Source organism: Larus michahellis, chromosome 2, assembly GCF_964199755.1.
Source record: "Larus michahellis chromosome 2, bLarMic1.1, whole genome shotgun sequence".
In the NCBI taxonomy this organism is placed as follows: domain Eukaryota; kingdom Metazoa; phylum Chordata; class Aves; order Charadriiformes; family Laridae; genus Larus; species Larus michahellis.
Genome location: NC_133897.1, coordinates 34,084,192 through 34,108,084, shown reverse-complemented (window position 1 = coordinate 34,108,084; position 23,893 = coordinate 34,084,192). Strand labels below are relative to the sequence as shown.

The 23,893-nt window shown below is 39.7% G+C and overlaps 1 protein-coding gene across 9 annotated transcripts in view; it reads right to left on the bottom strand.

The window, feature by feature from the left end:
* Positions 1-23,893, bottom strand: part of HDAC9 (histone deacetylase 9) — a 487,500-nt gene that overhangs the window by 215,815 nt on the left and 247,792 nt on the right. For 5 of the 9 annotated variants that reach the window (XM_074574812.1, XM_074574814.1, XM_074574818.1 and 2 more), the window contains 4 exons: positions 20,028-20,269; positions 18,938-19,088; positions 16,645-16,771; positions 14,570-14,691 (listed from right to left, as the gene is read on the bottom strand). In XM_074574812.1, the coding sequence (XP_074430913.1) occupies positions 14,570-14,691; positions 16,645-16,771; positions 18,938-19,088; positions 20,028-20,269 (642 nt within the window). The remainder of the gene's footprint in view (positions 1-14,569; positions 14,692-16,644; positions 16,772-18,937; positions 19,089-20,027; positions 20,270-23,893) is intronic. The other 4 variants (XM_074574815.1, XM_074574820.1, XM_074574819.1 and 1 more) reach the window with 2 other exon arrangements.

Genomic DNA, 23,893 nt, shown 5'->3' with positions numbered 1-23,893 from the left:
CAGAAATAGAGAGAAACCTCCACTGGTGCCTTTTGATTTCTCTTAGAAATATAAATTACGAGAAGCCTTGCTGGCAGAACATTTCTTGGTCAGCAATTTTAGGCCCAGAATTTCAGTGTTTTCTGAGTAACACACCAAACAACCAGATTTATGACAGTGTCCTAAGAACATTTACACAGAAAAATATATGCTCTGAAAATGAAGAAGTACGATTGATTCCCAGAAAACCTAGGATTATATTTAATGCACCTTGGGCAAGTTCCACCTTTGTTTCCTAAATGGACACAGTCTTTTCATACGAAGGCCAGACATGAAGCTCTGCTGTGTTTTTTATTTTCTGATATTTTTAGCATGATAAAATGTTTCATGTACTCGTTTATCTGTTCTTCTAAGTAAACCCTCTATCAAACAGACTGCTAAGGGCTAGCGAAAGATAATTGTGGAATAGTATTTGTTTATATTTCCCTTTCTGGAACCAAGGCTTGGCTAAGCAATATCTCAAAATAGAGAGCTGGACACCGGGATCAGTTCTCTCTCCTATGCACAGACCTAAGTCCAGTCCCAAAGAAGGAGCAAGAGTCAGAAGAAAAACAAAATAAATGAAATCTTCATTCAATTCAGCATTATACCATTTGTCACTCTGGGGCAGGAATTCATTCCTACACTTCTAATTCCAGTCCCTGCCCAGCATGTAACATCGCACATCTGTGTCCTGCTCTCCCACTCGTTTCCTCAGGGACAGGGACATTAGAAGTGCTCACTTGAGAGCAAAGGGGCTGCACCCCCGCTGAAGCACTGCTGTAACCTGCAGTGCCCGCAGTCGCGTCCCCGCCTTTGTCACCTACTACATCGCTCTTGGCAAGCGCCTCCTTCCAAGTGGCCTGTGCCTTGAGCGCATTTCGGGCCAAGATACACAGTCAAGGGCAACACTGGAAAATCTTTAATAATAACAATATTAACAAGAAATTTCCTTATTATCAGTTCTTATTATCAATTATTATTAAGGCCTAGTGATGGAGTAGAGATGACTTGTTTGCTCTCTAAGATACCATTTGCTACGAAACTGAAAATGTAAAATATAACAATGGGCTAAGATTACACTACATGTTTTCACCACAGATCTCACCAGGTATGATGACATTTGGAAAAAAAGGTGCTCACTCCTTTTGCACTTGGTTATTTTGATTTACACTATCCTGTACTCTTAACATTTAGGAGAATATTTCTATACCCGTGACAGACTAATGTGATATAAATCCTCTGCAACACTCACTGGAGAAATGCTCCACTTCTATATGACTGTTTCATGCTCAGTCACAGTGATCGCCTTTCTGTTTTTACCACAATCCCACCATATTCTGCGTCTGAATCAATCATGTAAGCAGAGAAAGCAGACTTTGATGTCAATGTCTGAATTTATGAGCCATCTGAGAAGATAGCCCTTGCGTGAAAGATGAAGATCATTTTTAAATGGAAATAATCAATTTTAAAATGAAAAGGCATGGAGAAGAGTGGTTTTTCAATAATAAAATAAACCTCCCAATAAAAAAACAAAGCCAAGGTTTGAAGAGTGTTTGCTTCAAATACTGGCTTTCTTGAATGCCTCCCATGAGACACTGCCAGCTCCTAACATGGTAGCAGCTAGGACTTGACGGCTGGCAACTAGAATTCAGGTTTCAGTGCACTAAATATATAAATTTAATCAATTTGAACACGTCTGCTCCAATGGGAAAAATGCAAAACTGCTAAGTGGTTTTCTGATACTCATCTGTGGCTGAGGCATTGACTTGGTGCGTGACTGTAGAGGTCACCGTACCACCCTGCCTTGTAGCTGAATTATTTTTCACTGCAACGGGTATGGATCACAACAGCAATCCTATGTGCCTCAGTGCACTCCTACAGGAAAGCAGTAATAACACATCTATAATTGTCAACTCTCTTCTGATAGTTAAAAAGGTAAAATTAAGTATTTTCAGCTTCAAGGATAGAGCTGCGGATTAAAGTTATAAATGTATATACATATATGCAGACTGCCCCAAAGCACATACATGAGATTATCTAGAAATTATTTTAGTCCTTTAAACTCTGAAATGCAAACAAGTGATAAAAAAGTGAAAATAAATTTTTCAAACTTTTATTTTTCTTTAAATTAAATTGTTCCCCTAGGATTTGCAAGGCACTTGAAAGCCTTAGTGGCAAATGGTGAAGAATTATTCATCTGCCTTATGTTTCAAATGAGTATTTGGTTCAATACTTTAGTGCTTCTTAGAAGTGGTCTATAGAGGGATAACGCCCAAAATAACTGTTTCGCATTATCCACCCCATGAGTATTTCTACTGCACATTATTAGTACCTTTGCTCAGCTTAATTAATCCGCTGCTGAAGCCGACTATGTTCATCACTGAAAGGCATTCTCCATGTGGAAAAGAAGTGTCACATGGGGAGCCAGTGCCAAATAACATCTGAGGCTAAAGGTTTACTCACCAGCTTGCTGCAGAGTAGCTTCCTCATGCAGATACAAGCCCCTAAGAATTAACCTTTTTTTGCTTCATTAATACCACAAAACAAGCGAAAAGACCTTCATGCAGTCTATTACTTTATGCGGGGATTCAACCATAAACCAAGACACTGACTCAGCAAGATAATTAATGCATGTGGCTAACTTTCTGTACACCGAGCATCCCACCGGGGTCCAGGACTCCACACTAGATTAATTCTACCCCATACAGGATACGTCCTGTATCTCTCCTTCCTAAGGAAACAGGGTCTCTCTAAAGCGCTGGAGGTACTGAATGAGGTGGGCTTTGCCAGGTTAGATGCCTGCAACCGTACTGGGCTGAATCATCTGACCAAGGAGCCGGAAAGCCAGAGACAAGAGAAAAACAAGAGCACGTGGCCAGGAGTGTGGCAGATGAGGGAAACAGGACTGCACGTTTTCATGGCAGCAGGCTGGTAGGTTGGGCTATTCATCTACGATCCTGCTAAGAACCAGTATACATCTGTTATTGGTCGAATTGGTCACTATTAGCCTAGCCTCTTTGCTCCACAAATCTTTGCACTTCTACTGCGTCTATCACTTTGGAATGAGTAATAATCAGTTCCCACTTGGAGAAAGGGAAAATATATTATTCAAGAGTGTTTTGTTGCAAAGCAAACAAAAAGACACAGCTATTTTCTCTGAAGGCCATCAAAGCCCACGTCATTAATCTTGATGGGAATCAGTTGATACCAAATTGAGCAATTCACTTGAGTGGATTTGAGAAAGCCTAGCCTGAAAATGACTTTGTTTATGTAACTGCAGCATAATTTGGAATAATGAGATGTTACAGCACTACGGCTTGTTCAGTCTCATTGCTATTACCTGGCTTATTCTCTTTTTAATGCTGGTATTACTCTTTAAATGACTGTAAGTGGGAAACAGGTATGAAAGATACAGAAAGTATTAGTTTAAAGAACAGAAGATATCACAGGCAACCCAAGGATTGGTTACCTAATTCCTTGGCATGGCTTGTAATTATCTCTACAGAACTGAGAACTTTGTTCTAGGTGAAGAAGAAAGAGAGCATCTCAATGATTCTTCTCACCTTTTATGGTGACTTCATATAGCAGAAAAGAAGTAAACAACGGTACTGTTAAAAATGGAAATTATACAGGCTTCTATATACACATCAATTTCACCACAACAACCTTCATTGCTCCGGTAAAAGAAAACTATTCTCTCCTGAGAAACATGATACTGAAACACAAGCATGAGAGATAGGAAAACGATTTGGTGAATTCATTATGTTCTATACTCCACTTTGCTTAATATTAGCAATTTGCAGATACTAGCATTAAAGAATATAGCCTGGGGCCAGATTGCTCCCAAATGAGCTGAGAGGTTTTTGACAGGGCTTTGCTTCACTGTTTCTTTTTATTAAACACACAGAGATATTTAAGAAGAAGGGATAAAAATCCTTTCTACGCACGGGGAGAGGACATATATATGAAGGGAATGTAAAAGATAATAACGCACTACTTTCTGATGGTTCCTGGAACACAGTACTACTTTTGTATCAGAAGAGCGTGTGCCAACTTCAAATCAGCATTTAATGAACCCAGGCAGGAAATGGGGGATGGGAGATGGTGCATAGCGAGCAGGTCCTCATCTCGAGGCTAAAGCCATATATAGGAAACCTGAAGAACAGAAAGTGAGCTTTTGTCCAGACTTCGAAAGGCTCTAAAGTGAAAGCATTTCCTTTTCCTCGCTGGCAGGCTGGCTGAGAAAAGCTGTGGGGCAGTGGAGGTAAATGATGCTAAATTTGGCTACAAAGATTCCAACAACAGCACGAGGAACAGCAGCAAAATTCACATCTTACTTGAGAAAGATGAATTGTTCCTATTGCCCAGGCATCAGCTGTTATCACTAAGATTGTTTTGGAACAATAACCTGGACTTCTCTAAAGGATTTGAGTCAACAGAAACAGCTAAAAACAAAGACTTTGTGATCTTGAAGTAAATCTTCACTGGTATTCTCTATTTCGTTAGCTGACTTTTTTTTTTTTTAAGCTGTGAAGGGTCATATATATAATTTGAATATATTCTATGCTGTACTCCATGCAAGAGTTATTGTTTTTTTCCTGCCTTATATCTAACAAGCATCAATAAAAGAATACATGGCCAAGGAACCTTTTTTCTTTTTTCACACCACATAGGTTTTTATTTTTTATACTACTGTACTAGACATCCATGCACAGATAAGCACTATATGCTTTACAAGACACAACCATGACAGTCCGTGCCTGAGATAGCTTACAGGCAAAGTTATAAGACAAGAGGATGATGTATAGGTATAGATCATCAGAGGTACAAGAGAAAGTAACGAGATGGTACTCATTAGCATGACAGTGGCATTGTCAGCATACGAATGGCTTACTCTTTGTCAAGTTTCTTTCTAGTACTGTGGCAATTGAGAATTTTCAAGAAGATACTGAATGTGGATCGTGAGATAACTTTGAGATCTTTTTGGTGATTGAAGCGGGAGGAGCAGAATGGGAGAAAACACACTGTGAAGAGATCCTCATTTCGTTGGGTTCATTGCATAGCACAACAGGTTCCTGGTCCAAGCCGTGGGCTCCCAGTCACCGTGGTAATAGACATAAGTAACAAAGCAGCCTGCCTGTCTGTGCCATGCCAGGACTGGGAGATCAAGGAGAAAGTCAAGTCCCACCTTACTACTGCTCCAACAAATATAGCCAAAAGAGACGTATCTAAGGTTCCTAAGAAGCCAGCCTGAGGGTAGTGGGCTAGGGAGAAACTTCCCAGTTTCCCCCTCAGTGATGCAGGCAGAATGAAAGGCACCTCTATGCACCCTATCAGAAAGGATAAATGAGAAGATAATCTGGGCTTCCTCTCCAAAACTATGAATGCACCCAAAGTCAGACAGAAGACTAGAGAGGAAGAGAACACAGGTCAGGGACCAAAACTGCTTCCAGCTTCCTGAGCCACTTTGTGGAGAGCTGTGAATGAGTTTGTCCTTCTGAGAGACCTGGTGGTCTCACAGCCTTTCCTCTGCCACACGTGGTTCTTGCAGACATGTAAATAGGCTCTGCTCTGCATGGAGTTTCTGACTTCTGCTCTGGCTTCCTGTAGGCAGCCACAGACTCTTTCATCCACCTCCACATAGCTGAACATGTGAGGCACAGGCAAGATGAGCAGTGGCTTTTTTTTTTTCATACATGACTGACTGACATTTGCTGTAGAAGGCCACGTCCCTATACAACACCGGACACTGAACATGTGGGACATCCTTCCCACTGGCTGACAGACTAGGAGACACCAGCATGTAGTACAATTCTGTAGGTGCAATGACTTCTAAATTCTGGTAATTTAAAATACCATTTCTGAAAGAGTTTTAAATTAGTTTCACGAGACTGAAAGCTATTTCCACATGCCCTCTAAAGCTCTTCCAAGAACTACATGGACCTGACCGCTGGGTGGTCCCAACGAGGCGGGAGCACCAGATACAGCGGTACAGGATGGAGACACTTTGTTTTTCTGGCTTGCATCACCTAATGTGTTTTCAGCGTATACCGAAACTGTTTCCTGTACAACCATTCGCTTCAGGGTGAGTGCTGGTCATATGTGAAACCCTTTAGTCCTTTGCTTTATTTTACTTTTGTAAAAGGTAGAATGCTTTATTTATTTAGACTAAGGTAAATATCCATTCCCTAAATAAAAAAACAGGTTTAGTGAAACACATGGTAAAAGAGCTAATTAGATTAGAGGGGATCTCTCAGCCCTTCAGCTCTCTTCAGGCTAAGGAAGCCAAATTAACAAGATTAGCAATTTCTCATTGATTTCCTAAAGATGGCTAAAAAATGAAATATTCCCTGAAGCTGTTTTAAATATCTAACTTTTCCTTGTTATTCACTGCGGTCTGTATGAAACCTAAAATTTCTGTTTTATTATCCACACAAACAAGTATTATCTTCCTAGGAATGATTTATTGAGTTAGGTGTAGGAATTACTTAGTGCACTGCTTGCATTTAGCCATAATTAGAGATCTTTGTATTTTTCAGGAAAGGCCGATCAATGTGATATATGTTCTGTTGATATCTGTTCTGCATGTATACTGTGAGGCAAAAGCACAGGTCTCTTGATAGAATTCTTAATAATTTCCATTCCTTAGCACAGAAACAGCGTCTCCTTGCATTTGGACCAACTGGGCTCTATAGCGGTTTCAATGAGGCCATGGTTTCCCTGGGCTTCTTGAGTCCTCATTACACGTCAAGTCTGCTGAAACCATGGCATATTATTGCTATGTCAGGTCCATCTTAATCTTCTTCCATGCAAATTAATATTCTTTTGCAATAATAAATAGGGGATTAAAAAGCAAATAATATGTTACTGTCTTAAAACACAGAATAAAAGAACAAGGATATTTTAAAATTAATTCTCATCTTCCCTGCACATCTTTAAATTCTGTAATTTTTTTGCGCTTACGGAAGCCAAATCGCAGCTGAGTTCTCAGGAGGTGTAGAGGAGAGAGAAGAAGTTGAAGCGGGTCATTCAACAGAGGACATCCCTCATTTGAATGGTAATAACCAAATTTTGATACGCATGACTGGCAGTCCTTCTGGTTAGGTCTCCACTTGTTATTCTCACCCCCACTTCTGACCATATACACCAGTCTAGCTGGGAAGAAATAACGGGAATGTAATACTATACTTTCTGCAAATATAGCAAATCCCACTCTTCAGCCTAAATCCTCCTCCAACATCCATTGAATCACTAATTTTGCACAAGAATTATTATTTTCTTCAGTGAAGAAGTGCCAGAGATAATCCCCTAGCCCCAGAAGCTGAGGCTTTTGTGGGGTCACAATTTGACCCCTAGATAAATGATTTATTTTTTATAGAATAATCATGATCACGATAATGTTGTTCCCCAAGCCCCACACAAGAAGGAATTAGTTAATAGGGTGATTAAATCCCACAGATTTCAATCTAGGAAAATATCCAGCAGTGGTAACTCATTGATGGCAGGCAAAAAGTATAATCTAGTATTTCATCAGCCTTCAGAAATTCATGATGAACCACCATCACCATTTCCCCCAGTTTAACTGGGCATCAATGTCATCAGTAGATGAGAGGTGGGCAGGTCTAGGTTTCTGAACCGTACTCTTTAGAGTTGTACAAAGACAACACGGAGTAGAGGATGCCAGGAAAACAAAAGCAACCAAAACGCAATATATCTTGCTTTCCTAGCAGATGAGAACTATGGGCCAAATTCAGCTCTAGAGTAGGAAGGAACTTCAGCTCCACTGAAGACAAATGAAGATAAAATTGGCCCACTAATTGTTTGGGCTTTCAAAATCTGTCTAACTTCCGTAGGCAAGGCTGACTTTGTGAAAGGATCTCTCCATGTTAAGCAAAGTGAAGAGAAAACCCCCACCTGTTTAAAGTCTTAATTAGACATTGCCACTGCACCTTCACAGCAAAACTGAATTAAAACAAGTTTACTTTTAGATACTTTATGCTCTGGGATATAATTCCAGTCCCCTACAACTTAATTAGCTAAATATACAATGTAACCTTCCATCTGGTAGAGTAATTTAACAGGAATAATTGTGCACCACCATAACTCAACGAGACACTGAGGAAAACCATTGAAATGCTATTTCCTTTCCTTTGGAAGAGAATTATGTACAATTTCAGCATGCTTTGCATTTCTAACAGTTAAAGCCAACAGGGAGGTATCATTCTCATTTATATTACTTTCCCATGAGAAAATCAAAAGCAAAGTACAAAGCTTCTGCCGTTGTTCATGAATGGCTCTGTAATGCTTACTTGGCTTTAGCCAGAACATGTTATTTGGCAGCTAAAACCCTTAATTAGAGTTGTGGGTTTGAACAGATTTTTCAGTGAAACTATGTTTTGCAGGAGTTTGGAGAAGTGTAATCTTTACTAACCAATGTCTTCTATTTTGGGTGATTTGATACCATGTGATTTCCACTTTTCACTTCTCTCTCTGTTTCTCTCTTTTTGCCATCTTTTAGATGTTCTTGTTTACTTTTCTAAAAGTTTTCAACTATCCCTGCCCTAGATACAGTGGAAGAAAAATCCTAGTCCCACTGAAATCAAACAGGACAGTTTCTAATGACTTCAAAGAGTCTCAGATTTTATATGCAATATTTTGTAACTTATTTATCCAGAAGGAATAGACTTTGAAATGCCCATGAAAACCATTCAACTTCATTTTCAATGGACATTATGTTCTTAAAATGCTTTAGATTTTAGGACTGCTCCCTGCTCCTTATTCAAGCTGTTTCCTTTAGGTTTGAAAGTCAAAAGGTGTCTGGTATCTGATTACCTCCTTATCAAAAAGTTACGCAAGCTCCTCGTTAATGCTAATTTATAAAACGTTTCTTAAAACATACACAGTTTGTGTAATAAAAACTTTATGTAACCACACGAAGCAGAACTTTGTAATTCAATTTTGGCTAGGGGCATTGGGCAGTAAAAGGAGAACTAAGATAGTAGTTAGACCAAGATTGTATAATTAGTCTAGCCATCAAGAAGGTTCAGTATCTAGCACAACAGAGTAATTACTGGTAAGAGAGAAAGCGATGTATATACAAGTAGTTTTTGCTAAAACAGAAGAAATACAGTGAAAAAACTTTATCCAGGTCATCTTGAAACTAAGCAAGAATCACCCACGCGTAACACCTTCACTTCCTGCAATGAAATGTAAGTGTTAAATAGAGTATATTAGAGGAACAATCTTGCAGTGATGGGAAGACTATGGTAGTCTTTATGGGAATCATCCTGGTGATGACTCCTGTTGAATCCTGGTGCAGGCCTTGGCAGCTTTCATGATACCAAGGCATACCTACACAAGTTCTTTACTCTCTGACGGTGTCATTAAGCCTGCCTTAGCATTCATTTTCATTTAGTTTTAAGCTATCTCATAAAAATTTCCCCTTTAACTTGAGTAAATTCGAGTGACGGAGCATCCCTCCTCACCCCTAGCTCAGGAGGCTGCAGAACCCCGATGGACCCGAGATGACTGCTGCTCACACAGTAGCTACGACGGTATTACATTTCCTTAGAGCCGCTGGCTCCCAGGAGCTGAATTCTGGTTTGGCCTGTTCATTACACGAACCGGGAAGAAGCTGTTAATAACAGTTCGCTTCAGATTCACTCTTCAATTACAACTAAAATTTTTTTCTCTTTCTAAAACCTCTTACTACTAATGTATTGATAGTGAATTTAGGAAGGCTAAAAAAAATATAGTGATTAATGGGAAGAGAAGTCAAGAACACGGAGGGCTGGCAATCAGGGTATTTCTTTTCTTCTTTCTTTTTTTTTTTCTTTCTTTCTTTTTTTTTCTTTTCCCACTCTGCAATAAGCACTGGTGATTTCCTTTGGGCTAAATCACCTAGTCCAAATTTATCAAGACTGTTCATTAGCCAAGGAAACAAGGACTCTGTGAGGCAGGAACGCTTAGCATCCCCGAAAAATGGGATAAAATGAGGAAAATCATATCACGTTTGCCTTGTTTTTCTGCTTTGATAAACAAAATGCTTGCTCATAAACTCAGAGAAAAATAATGCTTCTCTCTACTGAGCTTGACTTCTTCATTTTAGCAGACATGGTAATAGAAGGTTTGTGAGCCTTTTTTTTTTAAATGAAGTTCAAAAGAAATCCAGCTTTTTCATACACTGTTACTTCACAGGAGAGCGTTTTCCTAGAAAATGCAAACAGAAATGGAATTTGGTGGCACGAAAGGGAAGGGGAGAAAAACTTTCACACATGAAATGTTTTTCTTCTCTGTTTCAACTGCTCCAGTAAATTACTGAGTCACTAAGTGCAGAAAGAATAATGGAAAGGAAATATTGTAATTAATTTCTTTTTAAAAAAAATTACATCGGCCGCGTTCTCATTCAGGAATCTTTCACTCTCATTACACAAGAGCTATGCTGTTATTCTACTGCCTAATCAGGTTAACTTAATATGGTTTTTACAAAGTGATCTTCATGACTGTGCAGCACAGCCTTCTTCCTCTCTTTCATCACTATATTAAACAATCCTTCATCTCCTCTTTTTTTCCTGTATGAAATGACATAATTTCACCCCCCAAGCAAGAACCTTGTACTGTTCAGTATTTAAAAAAACAACAACTGTATTTCCATTAAGCATGCTTCATTTTTTGCAAAGCAAGCTACAACTTCTCAAATAGTACTATTGTGAGTGATCTTCAGATCCGTAAGCAAAACGCAAGTTGTAAGCTTGCAACTCCATCAGCAAGGAAAGATTCAACTGGCATAAACCCAAAATATATAGAAATATTGAGGGACATTCCCATTCTGCCATGATTATGCTAAACTCGGGAAAGAAAAAACTGTTTATACTTGTTATGCTGACGTCCCCGGGAATTTCTTCCAACAAAAGCCAAAACATGAGGCAAAATGCAGAAATTCCATCTATCGTAACATTTTAAAAAAACATGCAGCTTTGGTTAGAGACCTAACCTTTACTGGAATTTACTGGCTTTTGCTGGTTTGCATCAACACTTGCACACAGAAAATGAAATGTTACAGATTGAAGAAAATGCAAATGTTATGGCCACTTGCCAGAATTTCTGCATTTATTTCAACAGGGTAAAAAAACCCAAAAAAACTTTCTTTGAAAAGAACTTCTATCCTATGAAACCCATGGGGTTTGCTACGTTTTTACTAGTTTTACAGCAACCTCGTCAAGCAGATAATATTTTCCCGGATAGACAGACATAGAATTATGGATATCAGCAATCAAAAGTTGCCCATATCAAATGATCAGGTTTTCCAAAGCGCACAGCTCCCGTCAGAGCTCTCACACCAGTCAGTACGAATTTCAGAAGTGTTCGGTAATGGGGAGGAATTTTCAAACCTCTCTGGGTAATTTAGACGCATTAGTCTCATTGAAAGTTAATGAGCCATATGCTGCTCGGGCTTTTGGGTGCTTTGCAGGAAACACATGTTACGACTGGTATTCATGGTGAAAGTTGCGGGCATTTTTAAAATGTGATCTTACGCTGTTTAGGCTAAATTCTACTCTCAGCTACAGATGTGTAGCTTCTCCTTATGGTATATTTATCTGTCCAATGAAGCAATAGCTCCCCTTGCTCTGCTCTTCTGAAAGTCTGTCAACGCAGAGCATCTGAATGCAGCTGTGCAAAGAGCTGCACATCCTGGCCTCTAGCCCCTAGGACGGTCCCAATCCTCCATGCAGCTAAGCTGTGTGAAGCCTACTGCTGACAAGTTCTGCTGCATCTTGTACGGAAAGGAACAATCCACATGGCCAAGAGAGTTACAGAGTAACCATAGTCACTGCGCTAGGATGTTAACTCTGGTACCTAACTGTAAACATACACGCAGCAAGACTGTGTTTCCCTACCTATCTATCTATATATCCCATCACTCTAGATGTTAGAAGGGTTGCACAGAGTATTTTCCTCTTTACTGTAGTCTCTCTGAATTCATTTTTAAAAGATTAATAAGGAGATGCCACTTCAGGACAAATTAAGCAAAGGTTAAATATATTACCGAACAAGAAACTGAGCAAGCAAGACTCATGATTTACAATGCCCGTGTGACACTCGGTGTTCCCTTAGAACTGAAAAACACATTAGGATGTCAGGAGAGATTCATTCAGCTTTGCTGCCCAATAAATCTGATCTTAGAGTAACCAATTCAATCACAATTATCTTCCAATGGTATTATATTAAGGTTGGAGAAAAGAAAGATACCTCTTTATTTATATTATGAAAATGGAAAATAAAATTGGGAAGCAAAACAAAGCTGCGATTTAAGCCCACAACAGGTATTCCTTTCTTAAGGCTGACAGGAATGTGAGGTTCGCTTTCATATGAATTGCTGACTTCATGCAGGTTCAGCGCCACAGAGGGTTTACCAGGAGCCAGTGGCAATAAGCGTTCATAGCCTGAAGGAAAGGAAAAGAGGTTCCCCCCTCATGGCAAAGGTCAGATTTCTGCAGGCTTATAGCCTATCCATATACATGAGTGTTCATGGGACATCTTTGTCTAGTAAGGTCCCATGAGGATGACACAGGCTCCACAATGTCCCCTCTGCCTGGAGGATGGCCCTGTAACCACCCAGATCAGTTTAGGGTCATTTGACTTGTGTTGATCTGGTTCCTGTTGCTTTTGCTCTCAACCCGATGAACAGTCATTGGAACCTTTGTGGGGATGTTGCTGAAGGCTGGAATTAAACAACTCTAGTATACAGAGAGATGGGAGGTGTAAACACAATATTTAACAGTTGCTATTTTCACGGATGTGGAGAGCTATCAAATATACTCCCTTGGTAACATGCAACATGTTGTACACTTCATTCGTATTTGCTTATCAGAATCACTATGTAAATGTCATAGAAATGGCTATGCTAATGATTATATTAGTATTTGTCTATTTATTCTGTAGATATCCTTTCAGAGAGTCATCATGTCCTTTGTTCAGTTTTGGAACTGACGCATTGCATGCCCAAATATTTGGAATAACATATAGAAAACATCTGGATTTAATTATATTATAGTCCTCTTATGCAGACAATGGGAATTGAATTAAGGAATATTTTGAAACCCCCACAGAGATATAAAAGTATTAGCAGCTGCACGAGAACTTTACTGTTACAATGTTTGAAAATGTTTTGTTTTACAGATCAACAGTCTGACACATCATAAATATCAATCATAACATTTAAGATATATAAACACGGAAGAAAAATTAAAACTTGCATTTCAGAAACATGTAGATGAAATCACAGCATTTAGAAGATGTAGAATATGTCCTTTTGTTTAAAAAATGAAAATGTGTATTCTATTGGCACAGAAAATATATGTTGTACAGTGGTATTAAGCAGAGAACCACATAAGGGGTTATTGTGACTGAATAGCCTAAACAAGATTTTATTGAATCTTGTTATATTGCCACCATATTGCACAAAGAGTAATTCAGCTAGAATAAATTAGCATTTTGCTTTTCATGCTTCCACTCCTTTGAAAATATTTGGGGATATAATATGAGCTTAGAGAGTCTGCCTCAAAGTATTAGATACAGACTGCATTTTCTTTCTGAATGTATGCTGGTTCCAAATGCCACTTCTTTTCAAGTCAGTACCAGTTTTGCAGTTAGTTTTCAGTCTCCCAGTGGCTAAATCACATTCAAAGGCTGTTAAGCACAGTAGGGGGTCAGACTTTCTCTCTGAATGTAACTGTATCACTCAACAGCAGACTCATGCAATAAGCAATCTAATGTTTTCTTTTCTTTTTTTTCCCCCTTCTCTTAGTGTCCCCCTGCATTCCTGGACACCGGTCACTGCACCAAGGACCTGAGGCAATAGCCACACGGACTGCAGCACCATCCTTCTATCTTTCTTTATGGTGCAGAAAAAGTCAAGTCCACAGTTCACCTGCTGTCAAGACAAAAGGTTCAGTTGCTAAATCCTCTGAAACATTCTGAAATGATCAAATGAACACTTTCTTGAACAATATTATACATCCCTATGTGTAAAAAACACACACAAATGTGTGCGTGTGTATGCATGTGTATGCACACATGCATACAAACTTTGACAACCAATGACAGAAAATATAATACTAATCCAATTCGTCCTCTTTCCATGAATTCCCCTCAAAATGTCCTGAAAAGCATTGTCTAAAGGCAGCACACTCACTGAAGATAGATACTGTATCTACCATGCAAAAGAGAGCGAGCCATTAAACACAGAAGTAATATTGACACAAAGAAAATAATGCCATAAAAGATCCATGAAATGATGGTCTTTTTTGAAACTAAATTTATCAGTGAAGCTTGCACTAGCTGTTAGCGTTGGGAAACACTGACTCTTGATAGCATGTGGTCAGTCTGACCTCGTAGAGATGCAGTCAGGATCTTTGAACTTAACCATAGTATTATCCTGAATAGGCATTGTGGTTTATGATATATGCCTTGCTCCTGGACAGCCTGGTTAATATAAAGGGTGGGAGAATTGCTGGGTAAGGGGCTCGAATAAACTACGCTAACTCACCCGTTTTACGAAGTGGAAAATCATCCTTGGCATCCTGCGCTCCTGGTAAAGTGTACTTGTATGGTGGCGAGGCCCCGCTCAGGGGTGGAGAGCTTTGATCCAGTGAGGTATGGTGGGCAGCCCTGCAGCAGACACAGAGAGGTCACAAATTAGCAGTCACCGAGGTGACCAGCAGTAACTATCTACACATGCTGTACACATGTCTCAGCTGTGTTTATGTTCTTGTTCCTCTAAGTGTGCACAAACCACAGGCTCATGTAACCAATTTCACTTTTACAGTAAGCTATGGAACTCCTTGGGATTCCCAAGAACGCGCTTTTTGCACTCATTATAAAAGTCACAAAGGATAAGAGTCACGTTGACCTACAGACAGGATCTGTCACCAGTTTGGGGAATTGACCACTTTAGATTGTTGCATTTTAATATGAACCAGCTGACGCACAGCAAAAGCCATTTAGGTCTTGTTTATTACATAGGAATAGATGTACATTGATCCAGCCTCTTCTATCGGAATGTGGGGGACGTTCAGGGCAGGGGGGCTTGTATAAAACTAACCAGAAATATTGAGTTATTATTATCTGTTGAAAAAAAACCAACAAACTATTTAGAGGATGAGGTAGACAAAACCTTGCGTTTAAGTTCAGTTTGTAAGTTTTATGAGCTCTGCAGCACGTAGCCCTCACATCAGCAGAGAAGCTCCAAGCTGAAGAGTGCTTTCTGATAACTGCTGGATGAAAGAAACAGTGTGGGCAGATCTTTCTGTACACGGAAACTGCAAATTGCAAAGAAATTGCATCATTTGGCCCAGAGACTGGGTTGATTTTTTTGTTTGCTTGACGGAGGGAAAGAAGGGAAACTTTCAGACTTTTTGTGTTTATCTAAACATAATTTTACTTGGCCTTTTACAGAGTCTCTCCCTATCTTTCCAATGTAGCGTGATCAATAATACGTTTCCGTCAAAAGACGCACTACCATGAGAGGAAGTACTCCTTTCCCTAGTGTAGGAGAAGACATCCCTCTGCAGAGATCCTCGTTCTCACTCATCTGGAGACTCAGAACTAAACTCAGATTATTAGCCCAGAAATTTTACATACTCAAGAGAATTTTACACAGTATTTGGAAAAAAAAATATCTCTACCAGAAACAATGTAACTACATATTAAACTACATATTAAATCATGTTACCACAACGCTCTAATTAGCTCAGAATGGAAACTCCAAGAGCAGGCCTTCAGTAATTCTTTTCGGGAAGAACAAGTACTACATGAAAATGTAGTGTATCATATGCATTTCTGTTTGTCCTATTGAAGATCAATTTGGGGACAATATTGAAATCTTTCAGAAATGCATCCAGAGTTCATTCTGTTGGAGTGACTTATGTGTCTGTTGTAATAGGGAAGTGAAAAAGAATTAATTAGTTAAAAAAAAAGGTTAAAAACTGTAAAAACTGTAAACTCTTAAAACATTAATACACTCAGTACAGGACTCAACAAAATCACTTGCTTCAATGGTCTAAGCAGACTCTTATCAAGGCCAGGGCATCACCAGAATATGCAGTTTGGGATACTGAAATCCGTCAGGGTAAGAAAAGTGAAATTACCATTGTCCTTCCCAAAATCATTGCAAGTTATTTACACCATCCAAACTTCGCTGGAAAACAGCATCTCTTCAAAGAGAGGCAAGTTTTGTGATGGATTCAAAAACCAAGTAAATCAAACACAAAGTTGTTCTTAGTGCAAAAATTGAAGAGACTTGGAAATATGACAGGTGAAGTTGGAAAATTTGTGACAGCATCAAGAGATGAAGCAGCTGAAAAAAAAAAGTTTATGCAAATCTCTGACATCATCTTGTTCTGTACAAGCTTATGTTCTGTACTTGCCCTTATCTCATCACTGACCACCAAGTACTCTTCAATTCAGCCAGAAATATTAAGCTTATAGGTTTTTGCTAACTTCTTGGTTGAACGTCTATCTTATTCTAGAGGCAGACTCCCAATATCCCTGCTGGAGAAGCATTCTGGCAAGTTTTAGCAGGTACCTCGATGAGGCAAGGAAACAGCTTAATAGTGAACATACGTGTACCAGAGCTTGGGGTGGCGGCTCATGGAATGATTCTTCCCATTTGCTGGAGAGTCTTTTGTTGCCGATTTACTCAACAGGAACTCTTGAAGTTTCTGCTTCACTTCTGTACTGGCCACTGCCCCTAAGACACAGAGAATTAAATATATCTTTACTTTAAAAAAATACATTTTTAAAGAAAAAAACAAAACACAAAAAAGAGCCTGTGTCTTGCCGCTAGAAGCGTTGCAAACTATAAAAAAATTGGTGGAAATCAGTCAAAATGAGGTAACATTCAGATTAAATGCTTGTAGAAGACTGAGGTTGGCCATAACCCAGAAATCCAGTGAAGTCATAAGGAATATTTCAACAGCAGATGAGGCCATTTATCCAGGGCCAGATGTATCTAAAGAATTTAAATTATTTCCTAATAATTCCCAAATACAAAACCAAGGATAGAACTAAAAAGATAGTGACAAAAGGTCACTTTGAGTTTGTGGTGAATAATGTTTTTTCCTTTAGTAAAGTAATAGCACCAGCACAGCAAAACTGCCCTCTGAACACTGTCTTGGTTATGAGCAGAACGCGGCAGAAAGAGCCACCAGTGAGTCTTTTTATTTAAGCCACTTAGGAGCCTGTACCTGTGATGTCTGGAAGACGGACCACAGCCTGAAACATGAGTCGTAGTTGATAACTCTATTCTTGTGACAAAAAATGACGGAAAGACCAAAATACCAGGAAGACACAGTGCATTTTGACCTCTCTTGGTGGCTAGCTCAATAAGGTACAGTAAGTAGGGCAAGTCTACGTCAAGTAAGTTGCCGATTCCTACTTCCACCATGGGGCATGCTTTTTTACTCACAGTCCTAATACTCTTCATAAAAAAAAAATAATCTTCTTTCAGTTTTCCATAAATAGTGGAAAAAAAGGGGAGAAAAAATATTTCCTTGAACGTAGCAGCACTAAGGTATTCCGACACTCTTAAGTATTTGGTTACCCAACCCTGATGCAGCACAGCCGCCTGATGAGCGTTTCTCCCTGTGACCCAGTTCCCATAAAATACCTCTGCTACCCCTCAGATTCAGACCCTAACACTCCTCCCCTCACCTTCCTTCCCTCCTCTGCTCGTTAAGTAGATCATCAGCAGCAAATGCTGGTGCTGGGCCTGGGGGGTCACATACTGAACAGGCACCCAGCAAGCCAAACTGAGAAGGGAACCACTGAGTTCACATTGTTCCTGTTCCTTTGGTGGGAGCGCTAATAAAGCTCAACTGTGTAAATGGAGGCTGTTTTTTCATACCACTTATGGGAACCTTTTGTTCCTGTGGCTTCTGTCACCCTCCCACTGCTGGGTCAAGTGGCTGGTGATGCTTTCATGGATTCATCATTCACCAAAGCACTGGAAGCACCGTGGGCACCTTATTATCTGAAGTCTACAATATGGTACACCTCCAACTGTTGATACATTTTTCCACCAAGAAAAAAGGCAGGAGGATACGATCCCCACGAGCATAATGAACAGCTCTTTTCTGCTTCAGTCTTTGTCAGTTAATTCTTGTGCTTATTTAACAGGGCAAGTAACAATAACCGCTCATGGCAGCTTCATTTTGAATACCTTCACAATGTACTTCTACAACCTGATTTTTAAACTGACCTCACTAAAGAGAATTATTTGTATCTGTCTCCCTCTAGTGAGCACCAAATTCCAACAGTATCCTTTTATCTCATTTGCCTTAGAGCTACATATGAGATAGAACTAACTCTTGGTTGGGCCTCACAAAATGACGTCAAGAACAAACACAAGGCAGTTTGAAAAAGTACTAGCAAAAATGTTCAGAAGTCTCAGCCAAAGGTATTCTTAAATATGTCGTTATATTTTCAATCTTGAAACAGTGCTCAATTTAGTTAATCAGCAAGTAATTTGATTTTTTGCTGTTTTGTAGTGCTTTCTGTATTGGGAAATAAGCTCTTCAGAAAGAAGTTCTCAAGCGAAGCTTTAGGCTTTGAAATTCCCTCCTTTTTTATAAAAAGAGCTAGATTCTTGAAAGGCATATACACAGGTCTGTCAAAATGTGCTTTCCTACAGCGCTCCAAGTGCTCCCACACTGCTCCACGCAAACCAGCAACGTGTTTCTGTGGGTGCAGCAGGTGGCTCTGCCTTTCTGCAAGCACAGCCATGACTGCTCCAGTTGCATATTTCACACAGTAATAGGCTTGCTTCAGGTTCCTGTTCATCGTCTGTTTTGGCTGGGAGAAGGCAAAGGGGAATAGATAAATTTCTTATTAGCATTCATGGTACACTGACTCTTACTTTCTCGGCCTCTTTCTTTGCCTCGGAGGGGAGGAAGCTGTTGTTCCCTGCGATGCCTCTCCAGTTCCTGCTCTTGTCTCTGCTGCTCCAGTTTCTGCTCTTTTTCAAGGAGTTCTTGCTGTTGTTTAATGGCTAGGAGTTCCTGTTGTAACTTGCACAGAACAAAAAGACATGAGAAAGTGCAGTTTGCACTGTTTTTTTAGGTCAGTCCTGGCTAAAACAACACCCTTGAATAAATGAGTATCAGCGCTTTCTTTTATGCTTATACTTCTTTTCACCTTTTAACCAACTTTCCCCAGTCTTTTAAGCAGGACAGTGCGTTACTGGCTGTCATTACAATGAACTCTAATGCCAGGTAGTAGCCTGCTGCTTTGGTTTCACTTTTTTCTCTTTTGGCAAAAATGCCTGGAAATTGCACAGGGTTCTTGCTCACCCAACTCTGGCTGCTGTGCTCCGCTGCATTTGTCAGCTCCATCAAGGGGAAGCTGAGCACAGTAGCATGATGGCAAGTAGATCAGAAGGAAAAAATGAAAAGAGAGGCAAGATCATAAATTCCCGGTGAAAATCCATTATAGCAATCCTACCATAGTGCATGTAATCCCATAAATAATTTTCTTTTTACATTACATGAGGCAGCTTTCACTCAGAGAAGAGTGAAAACACAATACTCAGGGCCTGCCTCCGTTTTACAAATGCAAATATTATGCACTTGCCTATCAATTTGATTTGTGGGCACAAACTCATCAACAGCAGCTCAAAAAAAGCAGTCTTCTAATGTACTCAAAACTCCATATACAGAAAAGACATCCATATTGAAGCCTGGTTGAAAATCCAGCTTGGTAAAATTGATCGCTTGGTTTTCGTAAGCTTGATAATTCTCATAGTACTGCCTTGGTCTGCTGTGAGCAACTCGATAGTAACTGCTAGGAGTTTTAATTTAAAAGGCTTTTATCACCCAAATACAGAGAAATAAGCACTCAAACATCATCTCTCAGTCAGAACGAATCTTTCAGGCATGTTCCCTTTTCATGTCTGCCTAAGCACATTCAGTTTGCAGATTAAGTGAGGAATAAATGAAAAATGTTGCTACCTTTATGTGCTCCTGGAGCTGGGCCTGATGCTGGCGGGTCAGGTTTTCATGCTGCTTCTGAAACTCTGCAATCAGCAGTTGTTTCTGAATTTGCTGCTGCTGCTGGATCAGAAGTAGTTCCTGCTGTAGCTGCTTTTCACGCATAATTGGGTCCACCATGGGAACCATCATCCTGAGATCAGTTCGCAAGTCTAATGGTGAGATAGGCTCTAATCCCACGGGAACCTCCGACTTTACATCCACTGTGGAAGGAAAACAACAAAACGTATATATATTAAATATAACCAGAGAAGGAGAATAGAGATCATTCCTCTGGGGAAAAGACCAATTTCACTCAAAGACTGCTTCAGTGTGCAGACCTAACAAAACACTAATGCAATCTACGCTGTAGGCAAACTTCAGACATTCCTCCTAGCAACTGGAGATTTTACAAATTATTTTGTCCCTTTCCTTCCATTCTCTGCAAAAAAACTCCCAGATTAATATTCTGCTAACTAGACTAACAAGTAACCCAGTGCTAAAACCATGTCACAGCCTAACGGTCAATATTTAGTGAGAATCTCCTAGGCACTATTAATGCTTAACAATAAACACTCAGGGCACTTCTCCACTGTAAGATGAAGGCCTTCCAGTTCTCGCTGCATTGCAAGGGATTTTCCAAAGCCAGCGTGTAGATTTTCTGAGGGTGCTGGTACACATGAACGGCTCCGCAATGCTACATAGCTACTGCATGTAAATATACCTGGCAAACACACAGGAATAACATAGATAGAACTACAGGAAAAATAATTCGACACACAAAACAAGAAGTTTTAATCCAGCTTTTTGAAAAATGAGCACTGTGCTTGGAGTGGATTAGGCATACATAATACACTACATATGATCTTTAAGAAAATGAAAACATCTTGGTTTATTCTAATTTGTTGTAGTAATGGTATATACTGCTAAATGAGCACTAAAGTAGTTAATGAAGAACCCTGTGTTTTTCCATCTCTTGATTTAAACTGAAGGGACTAAAAAGCAGACGAAGAGAGAGAGATTTGATGATTTTCACTACAATACTTGTAAAACTCAGAGTGTAACTTTATCTTTTTCAAAAGAACAAAAAACTAGTACGTAACATTTCTTCAAGAGGAAAATGAATAGTATCAGAGGGTGTCTGCTCAAGCTCAGCAGTTCTGATTCCCTCCACGAGAGGACAGTGGAACACAAACACATTCATTCCTGTTCCTGCTGCTCCACTATCTTCATAGGAAAATAAGAGTGTTTACTGAAAACAAACACGCTGTCCGAAATGAACAGAGAACAAGCCTTAAATTATATTTCCCCTTTTTGCTCTCCTACAGTTGTATTTGTTTCCAAGGAGAAAATCAAAATGAACCAGAGAAATATTCTAGCAAGGAGGGGCGGTAAAGTTCAAGCAGCAGAAGTTGAAATGCAGGAAACGCACCGAATTGAATTCTAACTGTATAATAAGATCTATTACCAAAACGCTTTATAAAAAAAGAAGAGACAAGGCACAAAATCTCTTCTACTGGCCGTATTTTTTTCTTCTTAAAATCATGGAATTTTCTGGGCCTTTTTTTAAAAAATCCTCGTAACTGTGACTGTAAATCTCAGAGCGTAATTTGCCTCCTTAACCAGCTATCCCAGCAGAATGATTGTGTCTAAGTGCTTACTTTTGTTCTGAGACTAATCACTAAATTATAAAAAATCACCTTTAACTTACAAAAACTACTCTTGATTATAAATAATTGCCACAGACCAAGAGAAACGGACAGGCAACCCCCCCCCCCAGCCTTTCATCCCATTTATTCAGCAGCAATCCACATTCCATTTGTCTAGACTAAATATAGCCGCGTTTAGACAAGAAATCAATAGTGCTTGCAGAGAGCAGAGCAAAGACATGAATATTTCATCAAACTCGGAGAGAAATGGCAATCAGCAAACTGACAGCAACCCGTGTAGGCTGACTGGCCCTCCAGATAAGTCTCCGGTACTTGGACAATGGCTCATTGCCTCCAAGTCACAATCTTATCGGCGGCGCTCTTCTATTTTTAACATTAATTGCATTGTAGGTGACAAAGGCTTATCATGTTTAAAGTGGAGAGATGGATTTTCTTACATCTTCTGTGACAGGATAATAAGCCTTACTAGGAGCAATAATAGTAACCGGAGCTCGGCAAACCCTGCAGGGTTTGGTTCGCAATAGTGTTTGCAAACTGAACCCTGCGGGGTTTGGTTCACAATCGTGTTTGCAAACCGAATCCCGCAGTTTATTTTGCAGATACTGGCTACAAATCAATCCCTACAGGTCTGCACGGCGATTCAGGCTGATTATACTTCCCGTCTCGGATGAGCATCCCCCTTCTTCGCTTTCAGAGCACTTCTCATGAGGGGAGGCCTCCAGATTTTTCTAACAATGGAAATGTCCCTCCGCTATTGGTAAAATGTACGACTGAAATCAGGATCATTTTGATAAGGTACACATTTTCAAGAATTTTCACACAAATAATAAATCTAGCACTGGAATATCTATTTCATCAAGTTCAACTTCACCTCATTCCTTAACGTGGGGGAAAATAAACATTAAGGTAGTTCTAGAGACTTGAATCCAGAGAAATCAATACATAATCTTTCATGTCATTTAAATGCCAAAGTTTACTGACAAATAAAGACAAGCATTTATTTCCTGCCATAAATATTGCTAACAATAAGGTTACCGCCAATACTACTACTAAGTGTTGACATAGCAAATACCAGCTTAGGTGGGTAACTGCTGTCTTAAAACTGTAAAGGCTAATAGTTAGCTGGACAATAGTCAACCTCACCAATGAAATTAGTCTAAACAAGTAACTATAAAATTACCAACCAAACTGAGTGGTTTGCTACTGTCTGCTAGGTGCTCCTCATGCCCCAGGCCATTTACATTCTCCTTCTTTGTTACCAGCTGACAAGAAAGAGACAAAGCGGCCCTGAGGAGCTCCATCAGTGTGAAAAAAGGGTAATGGAGCAGAGAATCAGGATTGGTGTCTTTAAAATCTTTGATTTTAACTAAAGCATCTTCCCCCTTCACCACCCCAGCACAATTTTAAGTCTCAAAAGAGCAAAGGTGATGCAGGATGTTTATTCCCATCCAGGCTTTTTATGTTTTTTTTCACGAGGATATATGGGTTTTTCACGTAGAAGAGGAATGTCCTAATCAGCACTCTCAACTTCCAAACATCACGAGAAGCAGTGGGATGCAGGACTTCAACAACGTGATTCATCAAGATACTAGCCAAAGAAGGAAAAGGATGGATAACGAAAGAAAATATTAATCAGAGCTTGATAAAGGCTGTCTTCGCTTTAAGGAGCCTTGTTTTGCAGATTTCCAGTATCACCAATGGAATGATGTTGTAGCAGGCACGATTCAGAGCGGGACCCTGCCCGCACTCTCTCCACTGCGGTCTGGAGCAGATCCTTCCCAACTGCTCTGCCGACTACAGAGCAAGCCTGGGATTCCTCGCTAAGGTTAAATAAAGACAAACTCTCTGAGCTCACGTCAGCTGCGGTGAACACAATTGCAGGCTGCCGAATATTAACTAAAAACGTTACTGAAAGCTTGGTGATTCCAGGAAACATGCCAAAGTTTGAGTAGAAAAACACTCAATTTTCAGCTACAACACACTGCAAAAAGCATATGTATTTTTCCTATAAATACCAAATTGCCTTTATCTTGAAACATATCAACAAAAATAGTCTCAGAAGAGTGTCCATATCCATCATATTCCATAGATGGCACCTCCTGCAGTGCTTCTGACATTCTGTGGAAAGAAGATACTTGCAAAATGGCATGCTTGTTGAGTCAATTTAGATGATTGGAG